The 17,790-nt window shown below is 49.4% G+C and overlaps 1 protein-coding gene across 3 annotated transcripts in view; it reads right to left on the reverse strand.

Annotated features, from left to right (window-relative positions):
• The window catches only part of HS1BP3 (HCLS1 binding protein 3), a 107,933-nt gene extending 90,171 nt beyond the window's left edge, over positions 1-17,762 (reverse strand). For 2 of the 3 annotated variants that reach the window (XM_080390020.1, XM_080390021.1), the window contains exon 1: positions 1,005-17,756. In XM_080390020.1, the coding sequence (XP_080246146.1) occupies positions 1,005-1,045 (41 nt within the window). In that variant the 5' untranslated portion in view covers positions 1,046-17,756. Of the gene's footprint in view, positions 1-1,004 lie in introns of all 3 variants that reach the window. The other variant, XM_080390022.1, reaches the window with a different exon arrangement.
• Positions 17,763-17,790: the final 28 nt, after the last annotated feature.

Genomic DNA, 17,790 nt, shown 5'->3' on the forward strand with positions numbered 1-17,790 from the left:
TGGCTTTGAAGTTCATGTGATTGACATAGGTGCTACTTATGTCCTAGGAGGTAGGTGTGAGGGCCAGGACCTTGATGAATCAACACTTCTGCTTCTGGTGTCACATCTGATCGGAAACTGCTTACAGGTGGTCTCAAATCTCTTGTGGTGGGTTAAAAAAAAAAAAAAGAAAGAGAGATATAGCTCTATAATTTTTCTATAAAGACTGCCACAAGCATTTTCTTCTTGAAGCATTTCTCTTGAAGGATCATTTGACACATCTAGGAAAATACAGGTTGTAAGAATGTAATGCAACTGAAAAGAGCTCCCACTTAGGGCACGGTGTCACAAATGTGGGAAAACAGAATAAACTTATTTTGCCCATCGCTGGCCTAACTGCCAGCCGGACAGGCTCCCTGTGGCCCTGTGGACCGGGACGGGAAGGGCATGGCGGCGGGAGCGGGGCCAGCCAAAAGCAGGCGACACCGCACCTCAAAGACGCCAGCGTACGCTTGAGGACGAGTTATAGCTCCTTCCCGCCCACCTCGCCATGCTGACAAGGAAAGATGCTTCCAGAGGGTGGGAGCACTGGCTGCGTCCCCGGCCGTGCCAATGCGGAAGGGAAAGGATGTCAATGTGGAAGTTACCACAGGAAGAAAGGACCGAACGGCGGGCGTCCCACAGGGCGGGCCGGGCAACAGGGGTCTCTCCCGGCTGTGGAATTTCAGCCAAAACACTTCGAGGAACCGCACAAATCCGAGACGTCCCGCGGACAAACCCCCGCACCACCAACCCGCCTCCCACCTGGGCCTCGTCCCGGCCTCCGCGGCCCCTCGGCCGCCCCTCAGTGCCCGCCCGGGGTCCCCGTGAGGCGCCGCCCGCCACGCTCCTTCCCTTCCCTTCCCCTCCCTTCCCGCCCCCGGCGCTGGGGCGGCTGCGCGGGCCTTGCCCCGCCACGGGAAGGCCGCAGCGGGCGGCTCCGCAACTGGCGGCAGGGTCGCTGCTCTCAGCCCCCTCCCCGGTACCTGGTGGTGACCAGCACGGCGGGCGCCGCGCTGTGCTGCATGGCTCGGGGATTCGGAGTCGCTCCGGAGCGGTGCCGGCCCGGCTGGAGAGGCCGCGTCCCGCTGTCACGGGGTCCCGCCCCCCTTCCCCCGGGCTGGCACTGGCCGCCCTGCCGGATGTTTGCCGGCGGGCGGCTGCGGTGCAAAACGATCGCCGGGAAGGGCGGGGGGGAGGAAAACGGCCGGGCCGGGGGTGAAAAGAGCGACCTGCTGCGTAGTCGGCAGGATTCGAACCTGCGCGGGGAGACCCCAATGGATTTCTAGTCCATCGCCTTAACCACTCGGCCACGACTACACCGACGGGCGGCTGGGTTGGCACGGAAGCTCCACTAATCTACCCCCGCTTCCCTGTTGGTTCGTTGTTTTTTTTTTCCTTTACGGCACCAAAACGTTTCCCCCAAGTCTCGGCGGCACCCTTGTGCGCTCCTTCTACGTGGAAGCAGCCCGGACGCATCCGTCTGCCTTAAAACAATCGGCACGGTGCCGCCCGAGAGCGCTGGCTGCACTACGAGACAGCCCACTGTCCCCCGCCGGCTACTGCAAGCCCCCGCGGACCTAACGCTACCCCCGGTGATGCCCGCAGGTGCCGTTTGCTCCAGCCCCTAGTTTGGAAAGAAAGCAGCAAGCAGCTGCTCTCCCCGCTGCCCCTCACCGCTGGCCTGGGCAGCCCAGCTTCCTTTCCATGGGTGCACCTGGGTGCTGCTTTTATCTCAGTGCTTCTCTGCACAGAGAAGCACGGAGGAAAAAACCAACCATGCCAGGCACAGCTTTCTGCTGTCTGCCTCAATGTCACAGCAGAAACCTAAGGAGATGCTGAGGAATATTGGAAAAGCAATAGAAGCCAGACGCTGCCACTGCATCAGTGCAGCTGCTCCCCAAAAGGGCTCTGCACCCCGAGTACCCGCAGCGGCGCACAGGGGTGCCCCCAGAGAGAAGCAGCCCCTAAAACAAAACGTGGTGAGTAGGTCAGGACTTTTCATCCCGGAAGGAAACAGCTGGAGGAGTTGGGGATGCGATGGAAGTCTGTAAAGAGTCCAAAGGTGGCAGGTACAGAACAATCTTCTGCAGCTTCGAGTGAAAGGAGAAGTCTGGGGCCTGAAACTCATGAGTCAAAACAAACGAAAAAAGGAAGCTTTGTAAGTGGAGTGCCTTGCTAAATCCCGGTTGTTTTCTCTACCTGGCTGTTGCCCCTGGAAACCTTTTGTTAAACAGAGTGTGAATACCATCACAGGGCTGCAGCTTTTCTGGCGCACGAGCTGCGGTTGCCAGAAGTGCCGCAAGCCACTGAAAAATGCTTTTGAAATGTGAATCATTCTCCTGTGGCCTCTGAAGGGTTACAAAGCTCTGGGCTGGAGTTCCTGAAAGCATGAGTATATCCTAAATAGTTATATATCTAAATGAATTACTACTCTAATGGCATTTTTATTGCCGGTTGGCTCCCTGGATGATCCAATTTATTTAGATAGTACCGAGGAGTAAGCAGCTGGCAGTTTGCTGCTTGAGACAGCAAAACTAGAGCAGGACCTGAGCTGTAAGCCCCTGCTGCGGCAGCGCTTGTCACACTTGCTGAGCAGTGTCCATCCGAACATCGCCAAGTGCCTGTGAAGATGCTTCAGACTGGGCCTTTTCTCCCCAAACAGAAGTGTCTGCTCAGCCCCAATATGCTGCTGGGTCCTGTCTTTGACCTTGAGAGGCTGTGCGTGCCGCGTTGGTGTGCTCATGGAGAAGTCCAAGCACTGCCTATTTATCTGATTTCTTAGCAAATCTCATCACATGGCATTTTCATAACTCCCCAGCCCATATCATCAAAAGCATCATGTAGCTGGAAAATAAAACAAATGCCTCAGTGTTGCTAGCTTCTGAAGTTGTGGAAAAAATTAGATGACTTACCCATGAGGTTACAGCAGGGTCTTTCATCAGGTGCTGACTGAAGAGTGAATCTCAGCAAAAGGTGCACAAAAATCAAACCTGATGGAAGAAAATTGTAATATGCAGACAGAGCTGTCTGCTGGAGCTGAGCAACCAACTTGCCTTTTTCAGAAGCAAACTCTCGGAATATCTGGAGTTTGATTCCCATATTGCTTTGGAAGCTACATACAAAATATCTTCCACTGGACCCATTTATTTATGTTTTTTTCCTGGCAGAAAGACCACACTGATGAGTGTTGGCCAGACCCTGCGGCCAGGCCATCAGGCACAGTGGCACTGGGACTCGTTAGTGTAGCTGATCGTCAACTGGAAACCTGCAAGGGGAGGCCTATGGGAGAATGTGCAGTGAATCTGAGAACCAATACCAGTAACAGTCATCACTAATGAAGTTATTATTTCTTGCCAATATTTGGGTTACCCTCAGCTGCTCCTCGCACCTTCATGGGTCTCTCTTCCCTCAGTTCAACTGTGTATGAGTGAAGAGTAAGAAACTCTGAATTTTCAAGGCTCTTTTCTTTGGGACTGCCAGCTTTTTTCCTGCCTCCTAATTCTCCAGTGCTGACTGGTTTGGTGGGTTGCTTGAGGGTTTTTTTATCCATTCTTTTTTTTTTTTTTTTTTCCTTTTTTTCTTCTGTTCCTTTCTGGACCCTCAATAAATTGGATCAACATATTCATGCAGTCTTCATTCAGTAGCCTGACTTATGCATAGCTGCAGCACCTCTGTAACAAAACCATTAATGGATTTGTGTAGAATAACTGCCCATACACAATTCCATATTTTTTTACTGCACGTATGTGTGGTACTGTGTTACAGTCTGTTGTGGTTTAATCCCAGCTGGCAACCAAGTACCACGCAGTGACTTGCTCACTACTCCCCACCTCAGTGGGATGGAGAGGAGAATCAGGGAAAAGGTAAAACTCACGGGTTGAGATAAAAACAGTTTAATAATTGACATAAAATGAATTATTGTAATAATAATAGGAATAGCAATAATAGTAATGATAATAATAGTGATGAAAAGGAGAGAGAGGGAGAGAGGAATAAAATCCAAGAGGAAAAAAACAAAATAAGTGATAGACAATACAATTGCTCACCACCCACTGACCTATGCCCAGCCAGTCCCCAAGCAGCAATCAGCCCCACTCCCAGCCACGCCCCCCCCCCGCCCGCAGCTTATATACTCAGCATGACATTCAGTGGTATGGAATATCCCTTTGGCTAGCTGGGCTCAGCTGTCCCGGCTGTGTCCCCTCCCCATTCCCCATGCCTCTCCAGCCCTCTCGCTGGCTGGGGGGGGCCTGAGAAACTGAAAAATCCTTGACTTAGTGTCAACATTATTTAGCAGCAAGTAAAAATGTCAGTGTATTAGCAACATCATCAACATAACATTGTACCAGGTACAGAGAAGAAAATTAATGCTATCCTGGCTGAAACCAGGACAGAGCCTCAGTGGTTTCTGATTAGATAAGGCAAGGTCAAAAATGACTGTTCCAAGTGTTACTTTTGCCTACCTCTTCAAGAAATTCCTTTCATGACCAAAAAATGTTTCTACTCTCCTTCCACAGTACATATCTGCTCTTCTACCTGCTGACTGAGCAGGCAGGAGCAGGCCCTGCAGGGTTTTCCTTCCACGCAAGGAGAAGCACTGAAGGGCCGTGTAACGGGGAAGGGGCTGGGGTGTTACCCTGTGCGCCATGTGCGAGCTCTTACCTCCGATGAGGTGTGCGTCCCCCGCAACCCTGCACTGCTCCCGCGTCAGACCTCTGCCCTGCACGGTCACTGACCAAGAAGATCCTGCTTGGAGCCGCCCTCCGAAACGCTGCTCCCAGACACTGCACAGACACCCCAGCTGAGGGTTTCCCTTCAGGGGAAGCGAGCGCCAGCTGTGTTTGCCGCTGGACTAATTTTTCTGTCCACTAGAGAGCACTCACACACAACCTATGCACCAGGGACAGGCCGCTAGTGCCACCTGTGGTCCCCAGCTGGGTCTCACCCTTTGGTGCAGGTCTCACCCTGCACCCTTTACTTGCACAAGTGACCCCACTCCCTCCTGTCCAACCCTCAGCTCATGCTCAAAACCTGACTCCGGGACCAGTTACACTGGGATTTCCTATGGAGCTGAAGCCAGTAATGATATGACTGCATTTGCAGTTGGGGCTGATGTTTGTATTTAATTTTTATGCACAGTTTTATTTCCAACAGCTGAACTAAGAGCCTTTCACTGACACGTAGCCCAGAGGAGTTTTCTCAGCCACTTGCCTCAGCATGAAGAGGATTGTAGGGGACCAAGTGGGAGTGGGATGAAAAAGGGGGAGAAGAAAGAAATGCTAAAGGTTAGAAATTAGCAGGCTACAGCTCCTGTTCTCCGTGACCTCTCCCTGCATTAGCACTGGGCTTTTCTGCCAAAGAATATATCGTTCTCCTTCTGCTGGCCTGGGGCAGGACAGGCAAGGAAGTACAGGGAAAAATGATGGAGGTGCAGCAATCATCCCCCTCCCCAGAACTCAGAAAGGGGCACAAATGCATTTGCTCTCCTTTGCCAGATGTGACTCACAAGCTCCCCCCTTGGCCCTACCTGTGGCAACCTAAAAAACCTGTGAAAGAAGTTTGCAAGGAGGTGGGCAAGCTTAGAAGGCTTGGGGGCTGGCAAGTGGCTGCAGAGCTCGTGATCTGACACCTGTGAGATAGCCAAGTCCTCTGCAGAGCTTGCAGTCCAATGCCTGTGAGATAAAGTGACAACCAAATCCTGGCCTTCTTGGGGAACAGCTTGGTGCCAAACTGGGGACCCATTTGGTGAGTAGGCAAAGGTAAAGACCGGCAGCAAGGAGTGCATTGGAGAGCAGCTGTAGTGGAGACCCAAGACTTGAGAGGTGAAGGGGACAGTCCTCCCTGTCCTTTCAGCCCTGGCTGGGACATGGAAAAAGCACATTTGCACCAGGTAGCCTTTTCACCACATGTGCTGGAGGACTGCCCACCGGCCATCTTCAGACAAGCCCTGAACTCCCACAAAGGGTTGAAGTAAGGAAAGAAAACCTCCCAAAGCCTGTTAAAATATTCAGTGATTTGTGGCTGGGATCCGTTCATTCAGTTCAATGCAAAGGCCTGCAGCCCTGCAGTTTAATACCTCTGTTCCCCATGAGGGCACAAGGGGACAGGGGTCTCCATCAGAGCCAAGGTGTGACCTCATGAATTCATCCCAGGGTCACGTCTGTCACCCGTACACAGAGCAGGGACCAGCTCTTGCAGCATTGCATCCCTGCCTGGGTGTGATTCTTGGCAGATCGTGGATTTGCTTTTCATCTCTCCCAAGACAGCAGGCAAACAAAAGTGAGTTTATAAAACCCAGGGGGAATTTTCCACCAATTTTTGAATCTCTGGCAGAGGACTCTGCCTGTAATCATGGCAGGATGAGGAGAAATAGGAGCCCTGCTTAGGGTATAGTAAATAAAATGGGGGAGGTTGGGGGAAGCAAGGACAGAGGAACATATTTAAAAATGAAATAAATGGCTATGAAAACACAGTTTAAAAACTGAGCATGAAATTTTTTCAGCCTTGATTCATGTTGGGAGAAATACAATATTATTTGATTAATGAAAAAGGTTGCACTAGAGTACTAGGATTCCAGTGAGATGACCAATCACTTATCACTCCTACCGCTGTGTGTTTTCAGATGACAATTACAAAACCCAGATGTGAATCACCAGGAGACTTTATATTAGGACTGGGCTTCTTTGTGATTTTCAAAGGTAGCCAAAATGTTGGATTTAACGTTCACTCTTGTTATATGGTGTGGTAAGGTTGTTGATAGCCTGTCAAAACAGCCTTTTTATCTACATACCTCCTAAACTCAGGATAGATTTATTTTGGAGAGAAGGGAGGAGAGTTATATACCCATTCTTCATTATGCCTCATGCTCCCCCCACCCCACCCTTAAACAGTTAACCTGTGATATGATGAGCCACATGTCAGGAATAATCTAGCAGAAACCATAAGTAATCCCTGGTGAAAGATTAACCTGGCTCTTAACCTGCTGCAGCCCTGGAATTAAAATCCCATCTCTCTTAAATTTGGGGTCCTAGGTAAATCATGGATAAATTTCATGGTAGTTAGTGAGGAAGAAAAGATGAGTTGCCCTAGTTTAATAATATCAAGCCTTAAAAATACAGAAAATTGTCTATATTAAAAAATCACATCTACAGTAGGTAGATACAGTAGACTATTTTTTTTCCCCAAAAAGAAACAATAGTTTTGGGGTAGTTGGCTCTCTGAATAGGCACAATGAAAAGAGTATTTCCCCAGATCAGGGAAAGGTGAAGGAACAGTCAATAACTGCACAAGTTTCCAGGTAGACTCCCAAATACATTGCCAAGTTTTTCAAGTACATCTTCTCCACACACACGACCTAAGATGTTGCCCAAGGACTTTACCTTGGTTTCCCTCATGCCCACCAAATAAGTTCTGGAAGTGTTTATGTCCATGCCAATGTATTTGGTTGCAGATAAAGAAGAGCCCAAGGTCTGCTTGACTTTGGTGCTGACCCCTGGTTGCTCATTACCTGCGTGAAGGGTGGAGCTGACTCCCTTTACGAAGATCCTGCCTGCAGGAGTAAGAAAAGGCTGAGGTTCCTGGAGATGCAGGCTCCTCTGCTGAACTACCCATCACAACACAGTTCAAGCCAGCCATGTTAGAGCTGGCCAGATTTTGTGCCTGGATTTCTTTTTAAAATTAGGAGACTTTCCAGGGACATTGCTGGAACAATTCCTCCATTTTATGAGTGATTCTGGACCTGACTGAAATTCTCCCAAATGGAAAAATTTCAACTTTCTGAAGCAGCAAGGGAAAGAGAAGGGGCTAGGAGGCAAGAGGGTGCTGGTAGGTTATACTTCAGCATCTCTTCCTAAAAAAAGAAGGTGTGTGCAATTGCTCTGTCTGTCTGTTGCTCCATGTGTCTGCCAGTCTAACTGTCTGCTCCCCGCCTAATAACGCTGTAATAACCCAATGGCCAGTTTTAACCAAATACAACAGAGGAAGAGATGGCTGGACAGCTTTCAGCTCCTCCAACTATTGTAAAATCCTGGCAGCTCAAGAGGTGAGAGGCCAGCATTTGCGTCCATCTAAGGGAAAGCCTGAAGCATAAACTCAGCGGATACCTGTTTGATTTGGCTTGCCAGTAGGCTAGTGACTTCTTGCGTACCTCCAGCGTGGGATGGAAGTAAAAGGGAAGTACAATGCAGATCTTTTGGTAAACTGAGTCACAATAGTTCTGCTGTTCTGTTTTCAATTCAAGATAACTAATTTGGCAGTTGCTATGAAAGATTGCAGCAACCCAAACGTTTCTTGGTGACAACAAGCCAGGCTAGAGTTACCCATTTGTCAAAGGAGACCTGTAAGTGTGCCTCTGTCTCATAGCACAACCAGTACAATCCGTCTCATCAACCAGTTGTTCATACACAGATGTAGTAGGAAGGTGAAGATCTTCCCAGGTCAATGCTATTTAATCCAGGAACTGAGTTTTTATCACAGGTGTTTTACAACAGACATTTTAAGTCAGACACTCTGACTGTTACTTAGAAAGTGGCTGGCAATCACAGTCTGGGTTTCACCAGGTCATGGGCATGGGCTTCTGAAATCTGTGGGTTTTAATGAAGATATTAGTGTTCCAATCGTAAAGGTGTTACAAAGCAGTTTGCCTATCCATTACACACAGTGAGATTACTCATGCTGAAAATTAGATTTTGACCTGCTCAGCATCTTCCTCTGTGCTGATCTGGTAGACTGGCTTTGTAGTTAATGGAAAAAAGGGTGTTTCTGGGAGTACTGGGATCTGTTTCAGGTGCTCACTTCAAGATACGATGATTTGTGCCCTAAAAGTGCCTGCTTTTCTCCAGTGGCTATAGGGGCAATGTCGCAACCAGCTCCAGTGTTCAGGTCTCAATTCAGCTGCTCAGCTATGGTTTAGTGCCATTGAAGAGACCTTGGTGTATCCCACTTGGCCTCCAGCTGCTACCCTAGAGGGCTGTGGGTCTCATGCTGGTCTTGTGCTATGTCTGCATCTCCAGACAGATGTCTTGGATCTCTGGTATGTCTCAGTTTACAGCGTCTGTGTGTGGGCAATGGAATGAGACCTAAATGGTTGAAATTCATGACCTTAGAAGCAGGTGTCACCAGTTGGTGTCCTCGTGTGCATCAAATATATATGTACTTATGACAGTAATTGGAAATCAAGTCAATGTGGTCTCTGGAGCTAAAAGAGTGGTATAAGTGATGCATGTCTAGCAAATCTCACATTTGTGTTGTAGATCACGTGAAATGTATCCACCCTAAGTGCTTCGTTACCACACTCCTCCAAAACAGTAACTACTACAATGATACTATACAGGTGTTGGAGATTTTATAGAAATGGATGATTGTCCTTCAGAAAGACAGAGGAAAATACAGCTCTGGAGATAGATGTAGTCATTTATAGTACAATGTCGTAGCACACACTTTGGATATTTTTCTTATGAGTCAAGTTTTCAGGTTCCTGTAACACAAGAAGCAGCAACTCACCACCTGTGGAGAGAAACAGTCAGACTGAGGAGAAGGGAAATGAAGCCTCCTTGAGAGACCACGTTGTTCTAGCTGGTCCTACAACCAGCTGTATCCAATCCCTCTTCATATGGCTGGATCCTCTACTGAAATCAGTCACTCAGGTCTGCAAAGGTATGATTACAAAACCAGAATGATAAATGCCACCCAAGCATTACACAATCTGGGCTATGCTGAGCTGGGAAGTAGAAAGGGAGATTCAGGAATCATGGAAAAACTGATTGCATGGAAGGTGCTCTTCCTTCCCAGGACTCCATCAGGAATGTCTGTACTGACCGTGTGCAAGGTTGGAAATATACCTGTAGTATTTCGTTGATCCTTTGCCCAAGATTCCCGCAAGGGAGGCAGGGACCCTTAACTACAGAGTGGGGAAAAACTGGGATGTGAGGGAGGGTGGCTGTCCCAAAAACCTGGACAGTGCTGGCTTAGGTCCATCTCCAGGGCAGTGCTCTTCATCGCTCTTGCTGCCAACTTTCTAGCTCACCAGCAAATACCAAAAGTCTGGACCTTTCTTCAAAAGAAAAGCCACTGTTTGTTGCATAGCTAAGGTTCACCGCAACCTTGCTGGAATAGGCGTTTGAAGGAACAAAGGCAAGACTACAGACAATCATGACAAGGAGCTAGGTTTCCAACTCAAAAGCTCATCAGCTACTCTGGTCTCCAGGGTCTCCAAGCACTCCATTTACATAGGTAAATTAAATAATACCAGGGAGAAATGTCAGCACTGTCACATTGCTAAAAGGATCCCTGGCACGTGTTCAGCCTAGGGCTGTGCTGAATGGTTCCTGGGGGCAGTTCAGTTGTTGACACAGGCGAGGGACCATTCTCAACTGACACCCTGTACATGGCCATCAGCCTTGGAGGCTAAGGGAATTTATCCATGTGGACATGGAATAATTTAATTTACCTGTATAGGTGCAGCCTAAGTGGCTAGCTCTACTTGCACAAGTACATCCACCAGGAGAGCTCATGAGACAGATCTTTACATTCACAACCTGTCTTACAAATACTGTATCCACAAGCCATCACTGTGCAGGGGAAAAAACTACTGAGAAGATTCAGAGCTGGGTTTGCTTGCAGCTTCCACATAGCTAAATCACCAAGGTCCAGGAAGACCTTTAACTGTCCTTGTGCCTTTGGCTTTTCCTAAAACTGTCAGCCCAAACTCAATCAGCACTGCAGGGTGAGGCCCTGCAGAAAGGATAGAAGCAGAATTTCACACCTCCTTGTTCCAAGTGCAAATGGCTTGTTAGCAAACTGGCAGCTGCCTGCCAGACAATCATTTTGTTTCATGCAGGAGACAGTCATATCACATAATTTTCAGCTGCACTTTTCTTCTGGACACAGAGCAAAAGGCCCCAAATGGCATATTTTGACTTGCTAACCTGGTGGGATCAATACGTGAACCACAGAAACAGGCAGAGCTCCCCAGACACTGCTGAAGTGACCCACAAATAGCGGGCTGCTCTTCAAGGATCTCCTCGATATTGGAAAGTCCCATCTTATATATTTTTGCCCACTAAATTATGATTATTTTCTCATAAGGGAATGTGCTTTGCTCTGGTGCTAAAAGAGGTACCTGGTGTCTCTGCAGGCTGCAAGGCACCCAAGACATCTACATGGTGCTGGTAGGTGAGGCGGAAGGTATAGGACAGTCCCACCCTTTTCTGAGGCAGCAACTGGGGGTCCGGATGCCTCAGGTGCCGCCAGATGGTCTCAGGTGCCTGAACCTGCACGTGAGTGGATGAATGGGAAGGAACAAGGCAAGTGGGCAAGGCAAAGCAAGCACATTGTCTGCATCCAATATAAAAGGCAGAAATGTATGTTATCAAAATACTCATGTCAGCACAGCCCACACCAACCTGCAGTGTCTGTGAAGAGCTGTAAATACGCTGTTGTGAACACGTGCCACTAGAATGTATTAGGAAATCAAGGTCATTATTAACAGGGCATTTGACATCCCACCCAGTGACATGTATCAGTGGCTTCATCCATGCAGCTGTCACTGCCTAGAGGCATGCCTTTAACTTTAGTGGGAGCGCTAAATAAATGTGCAAGGATTGCAGGATTTAGTACATTGCATATATACCCTCATAATGCATCTACCTAGGCAAAGGCATCGACAAAAAGCGTGTTCTGACTTACACAGAAAAACTATGCAAAGGACCCTTAAGCAAGATGTGATTAGCTCATTTTGTTGCCTCGAGGGCTCTTTGAGACAGAGTCAGAGCAATGCAAAATAAGATGGAGCTTCACCTGCAGTAAAAACTTTTTAACAGCTGATCCTGCGACTCCCACTCAGAAGTCCATCTGACAGCATGGCACAAAGGGAAAGGGATGTGGCTGCATAACGTATTCCTGTTCACAGCCAGTGTTCCCGCTCCCTCTCATACAAAATACACACTGTACTGGGGCGCTGTACAGCTGCTTCACAGCCTAAGGGGGAGAGAAACCAGAGTGTCTGTGTTCCAAACTGCTGGTGTCCTCTACATTTCAGCTGTGCATTGGGAAACACTTTGCGTGGAGGCTTGCTGCTACAAAACCCGTCACCGGGAGATGGTGCTCCTGCCCTGGGAGTGATCCCTGCCTGCAAGCCGGGCACTCCCCGGGACTCGCCTTTGCGCTGATGCTCTGTCCCACGGCAGCCACCCTCTCCCTCTGCTGAGGTGGGTCCAGATAGCCCTCTGGGGTGGTTTCCTATCCTCGGAGCTCCTCATGCTGCTCAACAGATGAAGGAGAAAGAGGGCCAGGGCTTGAGATGTCTAGAAAGAAAAGTTGGAAAAGGCAAGATGGAAAAGGAACACAGAAATTGTGGGGTTAAAATGCAGAACTGGACAGGAGGCCAGAACACACAGTGGTGGTAAAAAGTATTTTATGAGCTGCTCAGTTTACCCTGTGTTTGGTTTCTGTGGAGCCTTTCAGGTGAGAGGCATCTCTACTAACTGCCAAGTGTCTGGCCAAAATCACCCATGTCCATCACGGAAGGACATGCTACCCTGGCAAGGTCAGAGAGACAACGGCCTCTGGGAGGAGTGATCCAGACTATGCAAAGCTGCAATCAAACAGGACCTTGGACCACATCCTTTTCCCCAACCAGACACCCACCTTCCTCCGCACAGCCCAGCCCAGCAGCAGACACAGAGGAGCGAAGGGAGGACTGGGCTGGAGCTGAGGGGGTGGCAGGTCTGCTCTGGCCCTCCGCATGCCTCAGCTGATCCCCATGGCTTGTTGGTGTCCCCAGAGTAACTGTCAAGGAAGCCAAAGCTGACACCTCCAACGAAGTACCTTGTGTTGTTAGCTGCACTTAGGTAGGATGCATCCACCTGTTGATTTCTGCTCAAGATGATACTCCCAAAAGGGAGGGAAATCAGTTCCTGGGGGGAGGACTTCCTTTGCCAGGCCCCTGTCACTGAGAAGTCTTGCTGTGAAGAAGGACTTCAGAGTTTAGCTCCATTTGGCTTGTCTGCAGTGGAAAATAAAAATGTGGGTTAAGAGCACTGATGTGAATGAGAGAGCAAAAATAGCTGTCTGGCAAGGAATAAAGAATACCAAAAGATGGGACAATAACCTAAAGGGGACAAAATCCCCACCTTCCCTCCACATTCATAGTGGTGAACACCTGCATCCAGAAAGTTAGGAGTGGGCCAGAGCTGGAGTTATTGGTTAGAATTTGCTTTGAGATGCAAACCAAAGAGCTTGGGTTTGGTATGGAGACATCCTTTGCCTTGAGTGGCAGAGAAGCGAGAATGACACAACAGCCATGACAAGCTGTGCTGGCTGGGGAGGGGTGGGGAGAGGGTAGAGAAGGGGTCTCCTGGGAACTGGAAAGATCAGGATGAAGTACTGTGTACAATGTTCCCTTTCTGATGCTCCCTTGGGTGCCTGCTGGCAGATGCTCTCCCAGCCAGGTCTCCTTTTCAGAATTGTCTGATATGCCCCAAATCTGAAGAGCCTTCAGAAGGAGCGTGGGAGTTTCAGGACAAGAAGTTGGGGAGAAATGTGATGATCTGGGAAATCATTGATGAAAGAAAAAGGGACTGCGTGGAGGTCAAAGGTGTGGAATATGTAAAAACAAGGAAGCATGAAGCAGATTGTGAGGAGAGCTGTAGGAGAGCACTTCCCCCCGTGACATCTCACACAGGACAGCCAGGGGTGGGGAGGAAACTCAGGTCTTTCTGCACAAGAAGACCAGAATGTCTGTAACAGCTGTCTCAGCTGAGTTCTTCAGTTAGTGCTGTAGGAATCACTTTCTGGAGCTACGGCTCTCCCTTCAGTAACTGTTAATGGGAGGAAGGTGATTAGTTAGACTGAGGAAGAAGCCAAAATGAAGCAAGGTGAATCCCACCCCTTCCAACCAGATGCTAGCCTAGACTACCACCATAAGGACACGGGGTGAGGCACCACCCTTATTCGGCATCTGTGGCTTGGTGCATTGACAAATTACCTGCTGACTGCACTTTTCAAAAAGTAAATGGGCTTTTTTTCTTTCTTGTTTGTTTTTTTTTTGTTGTTTTTTTGGTGGGTTTTTTTTCCCCAAAATTGACTGAGTGTTCAACTGTGTTTTGACTTGCTATCTTCAGGTGGCTTATGCCAGACCCTGTCGACCAGATGCTGAATAGGACAATTTTCCCTGAGGGGAATGGAAAGTCTAATCCAAAAAGCTTTCATGTTTCCAGAAGGATTGAACTCTCAGCAAAGCGTTTCCATAAGTCTCCTGTCCGCTAGCTAGAATACAATGTTCAAATAGAAAGTGATGTGAGACAAACATAGCTTTAGACATCCAGACTGAGGTGACGTAAGCTCTCTGGGCCTGAAGGAAAGCAGCCCTGTGGGGCCTTCGAATCCATCTGATGTTTCATGCATGGATTTTGTACCTTGATTTGTCTTATCTTCCCTAGCTATCTCCATGCAGACAATCAGAAAGAAGTCTGCTTGGCTTCAGTTTAAGCAAGTTTTGGAAGGAGCTGCTGGATGATTCGGAATGAAAACGATGCTGTTACTTGGTTGCTTGCTGAGCTGGCCTTGCTGTCACTTGTAGCCATCTCGCTAGAAGACATTGTTAAGTGAAGCCACAAGAAGCTTCTTTTGTGGTCACTACATGAAAACATAGTTTTCCAAATAACCACTAGCATCAACACTCTGACCAATCTGAACTTGCTCAAGACTTCCAAATTTGGTTAAGCCCCACTGGCTTAGCTAATGGAAACAGCCACAAACACCTCCAGTTTCGAAACAGGGAGGGGATTTGTCACTGCAGTTTATTTTTCATTCCATCAAAAAGTGCTGATGACAGGCAAGGTGAACATCTGTGGAGGTACAGGGCTGTGGGAACATGGCTATGACACCAGGTACGTGGAGGGGGGGTTTTGAGGAAATTTTGAGGATTTCCTTTCTGCCTCGGTTTCCTCCTTTGAGAAGTGGTCTTCCACAGCTGATGGGGTTCTGGTTAAATCAGATGCCCACATCTTTCCTTTGCTGAAGACCCTCTGCAGAGCAACCCCTCTCTGGCAGGCAAGAGTTCCAGGCTGGGACCTTGCCCACAGCTGCAAAAGAGGATGCAGCCATGGTAGGAGAGTCCACCATGCCCAGGACTCAACCCCACACATGGAAATGAATCAATGCTCCACACACAAAAGTCCCCAACCACCACGGGCAATGCAGGAGGGCAAGCAGGGCACCACTTGGGACCAAGAGAGGGAGCAGAGGGAGGAAGATGGCAACAGAGGGGACAAGCCCAAGTGTCAGCCAGGAGGGAAGTATTCCTTCCTGATTCTGAAGGAATCAGCATCCCCAAAATGTTCCCAGTAAAAAACCCCACAGGCTTAGTGAGCTGACTGCCCCCTTCTTTCCAAACACCCGTCCTGGAGGGCCTGTCAGTGAAGGAAGGGAGAGACTGTGGTGGGACACATGCAAGCAGTTAAGGTACAGGAGTCAGGATCTCTCCTGGGTGTACAAGCCATTGGCTCCATGTTATTTGGGACAGGTTCTCAGGGAAATATTGGAGGCATATGTGGCCCTTCATCTTAGGTTCCAGCAGACTTCTGATTTGTTTAATACTTAGCGAACAGAGTGATGGGACAGTCTCAGAACTGTGTTTTTCAGTTCGTACTGGAGGTACTCAGAGGATTTGCAAAGTGTAAGAGCCAAGAGAGATGGAGCAAATGTGCAGGGCTGGAGCCAGTGTCACCATGTTGGTTGAGGGCCACCATGGGCACATCACTGTACCCACAGCAATTAGGAGTACCCTCAAGAGGAACAAGTCTATTTGCTGTTGAAGCTGAACAGACATAAAACCTCCTTTGGTTATATGGGTGTTTTTTCTGTATAAACTTGCTAATTGAGTTGTAAAATAAAACTGCAGCCTTTCCCCTCCAATTTCTGCTGCTGCAGCAGCGTGCTAATTTGGTTTTGGAAGGGGGCTGGTAGAAGGTGGCTCTTTGCCAGCATGAAATTATGCACAAAAGGTTTGCACTGGGCGAGAAGGGAGCCTGCCCTTGGAGTAGGGAAGGGCTGGGGGCAGGAGCTGCTGTGCCGCTGCACAGGGCTGGGGCGGCTTGGGAAGGTCCTGCAGCTGGGCTGGGCTGGGCTGATGGAAATTCAAGAAAGCCCAAAAGGGTTTAGAAGAAGCTGCAATGGAGAACAGATGGGAAACTCAGTGCTTGAGCACCTTGATAGGCGCTGTGTGGTTGAGAGGATGAGCTGTGGGATTTCCTGTCTCCCCTCTGTCGTAGCCTGGCAGGATTTGCTCCTTGGGTCTGTGTACCCGTGTGTGTGTGCGTGCCAGCTGGTGCGGGCATGTGTGCCTGGTGTGTGTAGACGTGTGTACGTGCGGCTTGGGATTGTGTGAGTATATGTATGCCTGTGTTTGGGTGTCCCTACAGACAGTGAGGACAGGGATACAGCTCTCATCACCCAGCAGTGCACTGCTCTGCCACGGGGATGGCTGTGCACAGGGCTGAGGATGGCGTGGTGCAAATCGCCACTGAGGAACCTATTGCTCAGCTCTTCCAGCAGCTCGCACCAAGCAGGGATTTGGCCCTGCGGCCCACACTGGCAGCTGAGAACGTGCCTGGTCTGGGGTTGAAAAAACTGGGGGGAAAGAAAAACCAGAGAGTGTAGCCTAGCTGTCTGTTGCATCAATGTGATTTTAACTTTTAATATACAGAAAAAAATGCAGTGACAGCTCCAGTCTCTGGGAATTTAGTGAAGCCTGGGGTTCCTCATGTGTGTCAGGTACACACAACCCAACACACAGGAGGAGGTAACAGGCTCGGGTGGCCCCAGGCACAGCCTGCATTGACCGCTTTTGTATTTTTCACTTTTTCCCATGAAACTGGTTGCATGAAAGGATTCCAGGCAGGAGGCTCTAGAAACCATTGCAAGAAACCCAGAGGTTTATGGATAGACTTGTTTGCCCATTTTCTAAAGCTTGGCAGTCCTTCCCATCACATCATCCTCCCAGCCTTCTGCTGACCCTTTGTTCCCTTCCCAGTGCTGCCCAGGGAAGGGAGCACTGACATACCCCATGGTGGAGGCATCAGGAGCACGGTTCATGGGTCTGGGGCCACTGGTGGAGGTGGGATTGAGAGGTGCAGGTTTTCAGCCTTCCCCATCTTCAGGACGGGGTCCCCTGAGCACTCAGCCCTGTTGCTGCCTGCCCTGGTGCTGTGAGGGCACCCAGCTGGGGTCCCAGTACCGTGTAGGGGGCGGGGAGTGAGATGTCAGGGGGTGGAAGGTCTTGTCGGATGTTTTTTTAAAGTGACCTTTAGTGTTTGAACAGCATCAGGCTGGATTTAATGAGAGGCTGACGGAAGAAAAACAGTTAATGAAGCCTTCCTCTGCCTGCCCTTCCTCTGCCTCCCGCCCCAGCTCCGGTGTCCTCTAACTGCTGGGCGGGGTGGTGGCATCTCGGCACCGCGCAAGGCCCCGGACAAACCGCGCAACGCTTGCAACCGCCGCACAACCGCCGTGCGAAGGCTGCGCAAGCCCCGTGCGAACGCAACAGGAGGTGATGTGTGAGGTGGGCCAAGGGCTCCGGGCCAGGCCAGGGGTTTCTCGAGATGTTGTCCCGAGAGCTGCCTCCCTTGCTCCGCGCTGGGTGGCCGTATGGAGCAAACCCGCTGGCTGGCATGAAACCCGCTCGAGATACTGGGACAGAGCACCTGTAAAATAACAGCAGAAAGAAATCCGAGAGGCTGCAGCGACAAATGCTCATGGGAAGAGATTGTT

The sequence above is a fragment of the Falco punctatus genome (assembly GCF_963210335.1).
Source record: "Falco punctatus genome assembly, chromosome: 5".
NCBI lineage: Eukaryota > Metazoa > Chordata > Aves > Falconiformes > Falconidae > Falco > Falco punctatus.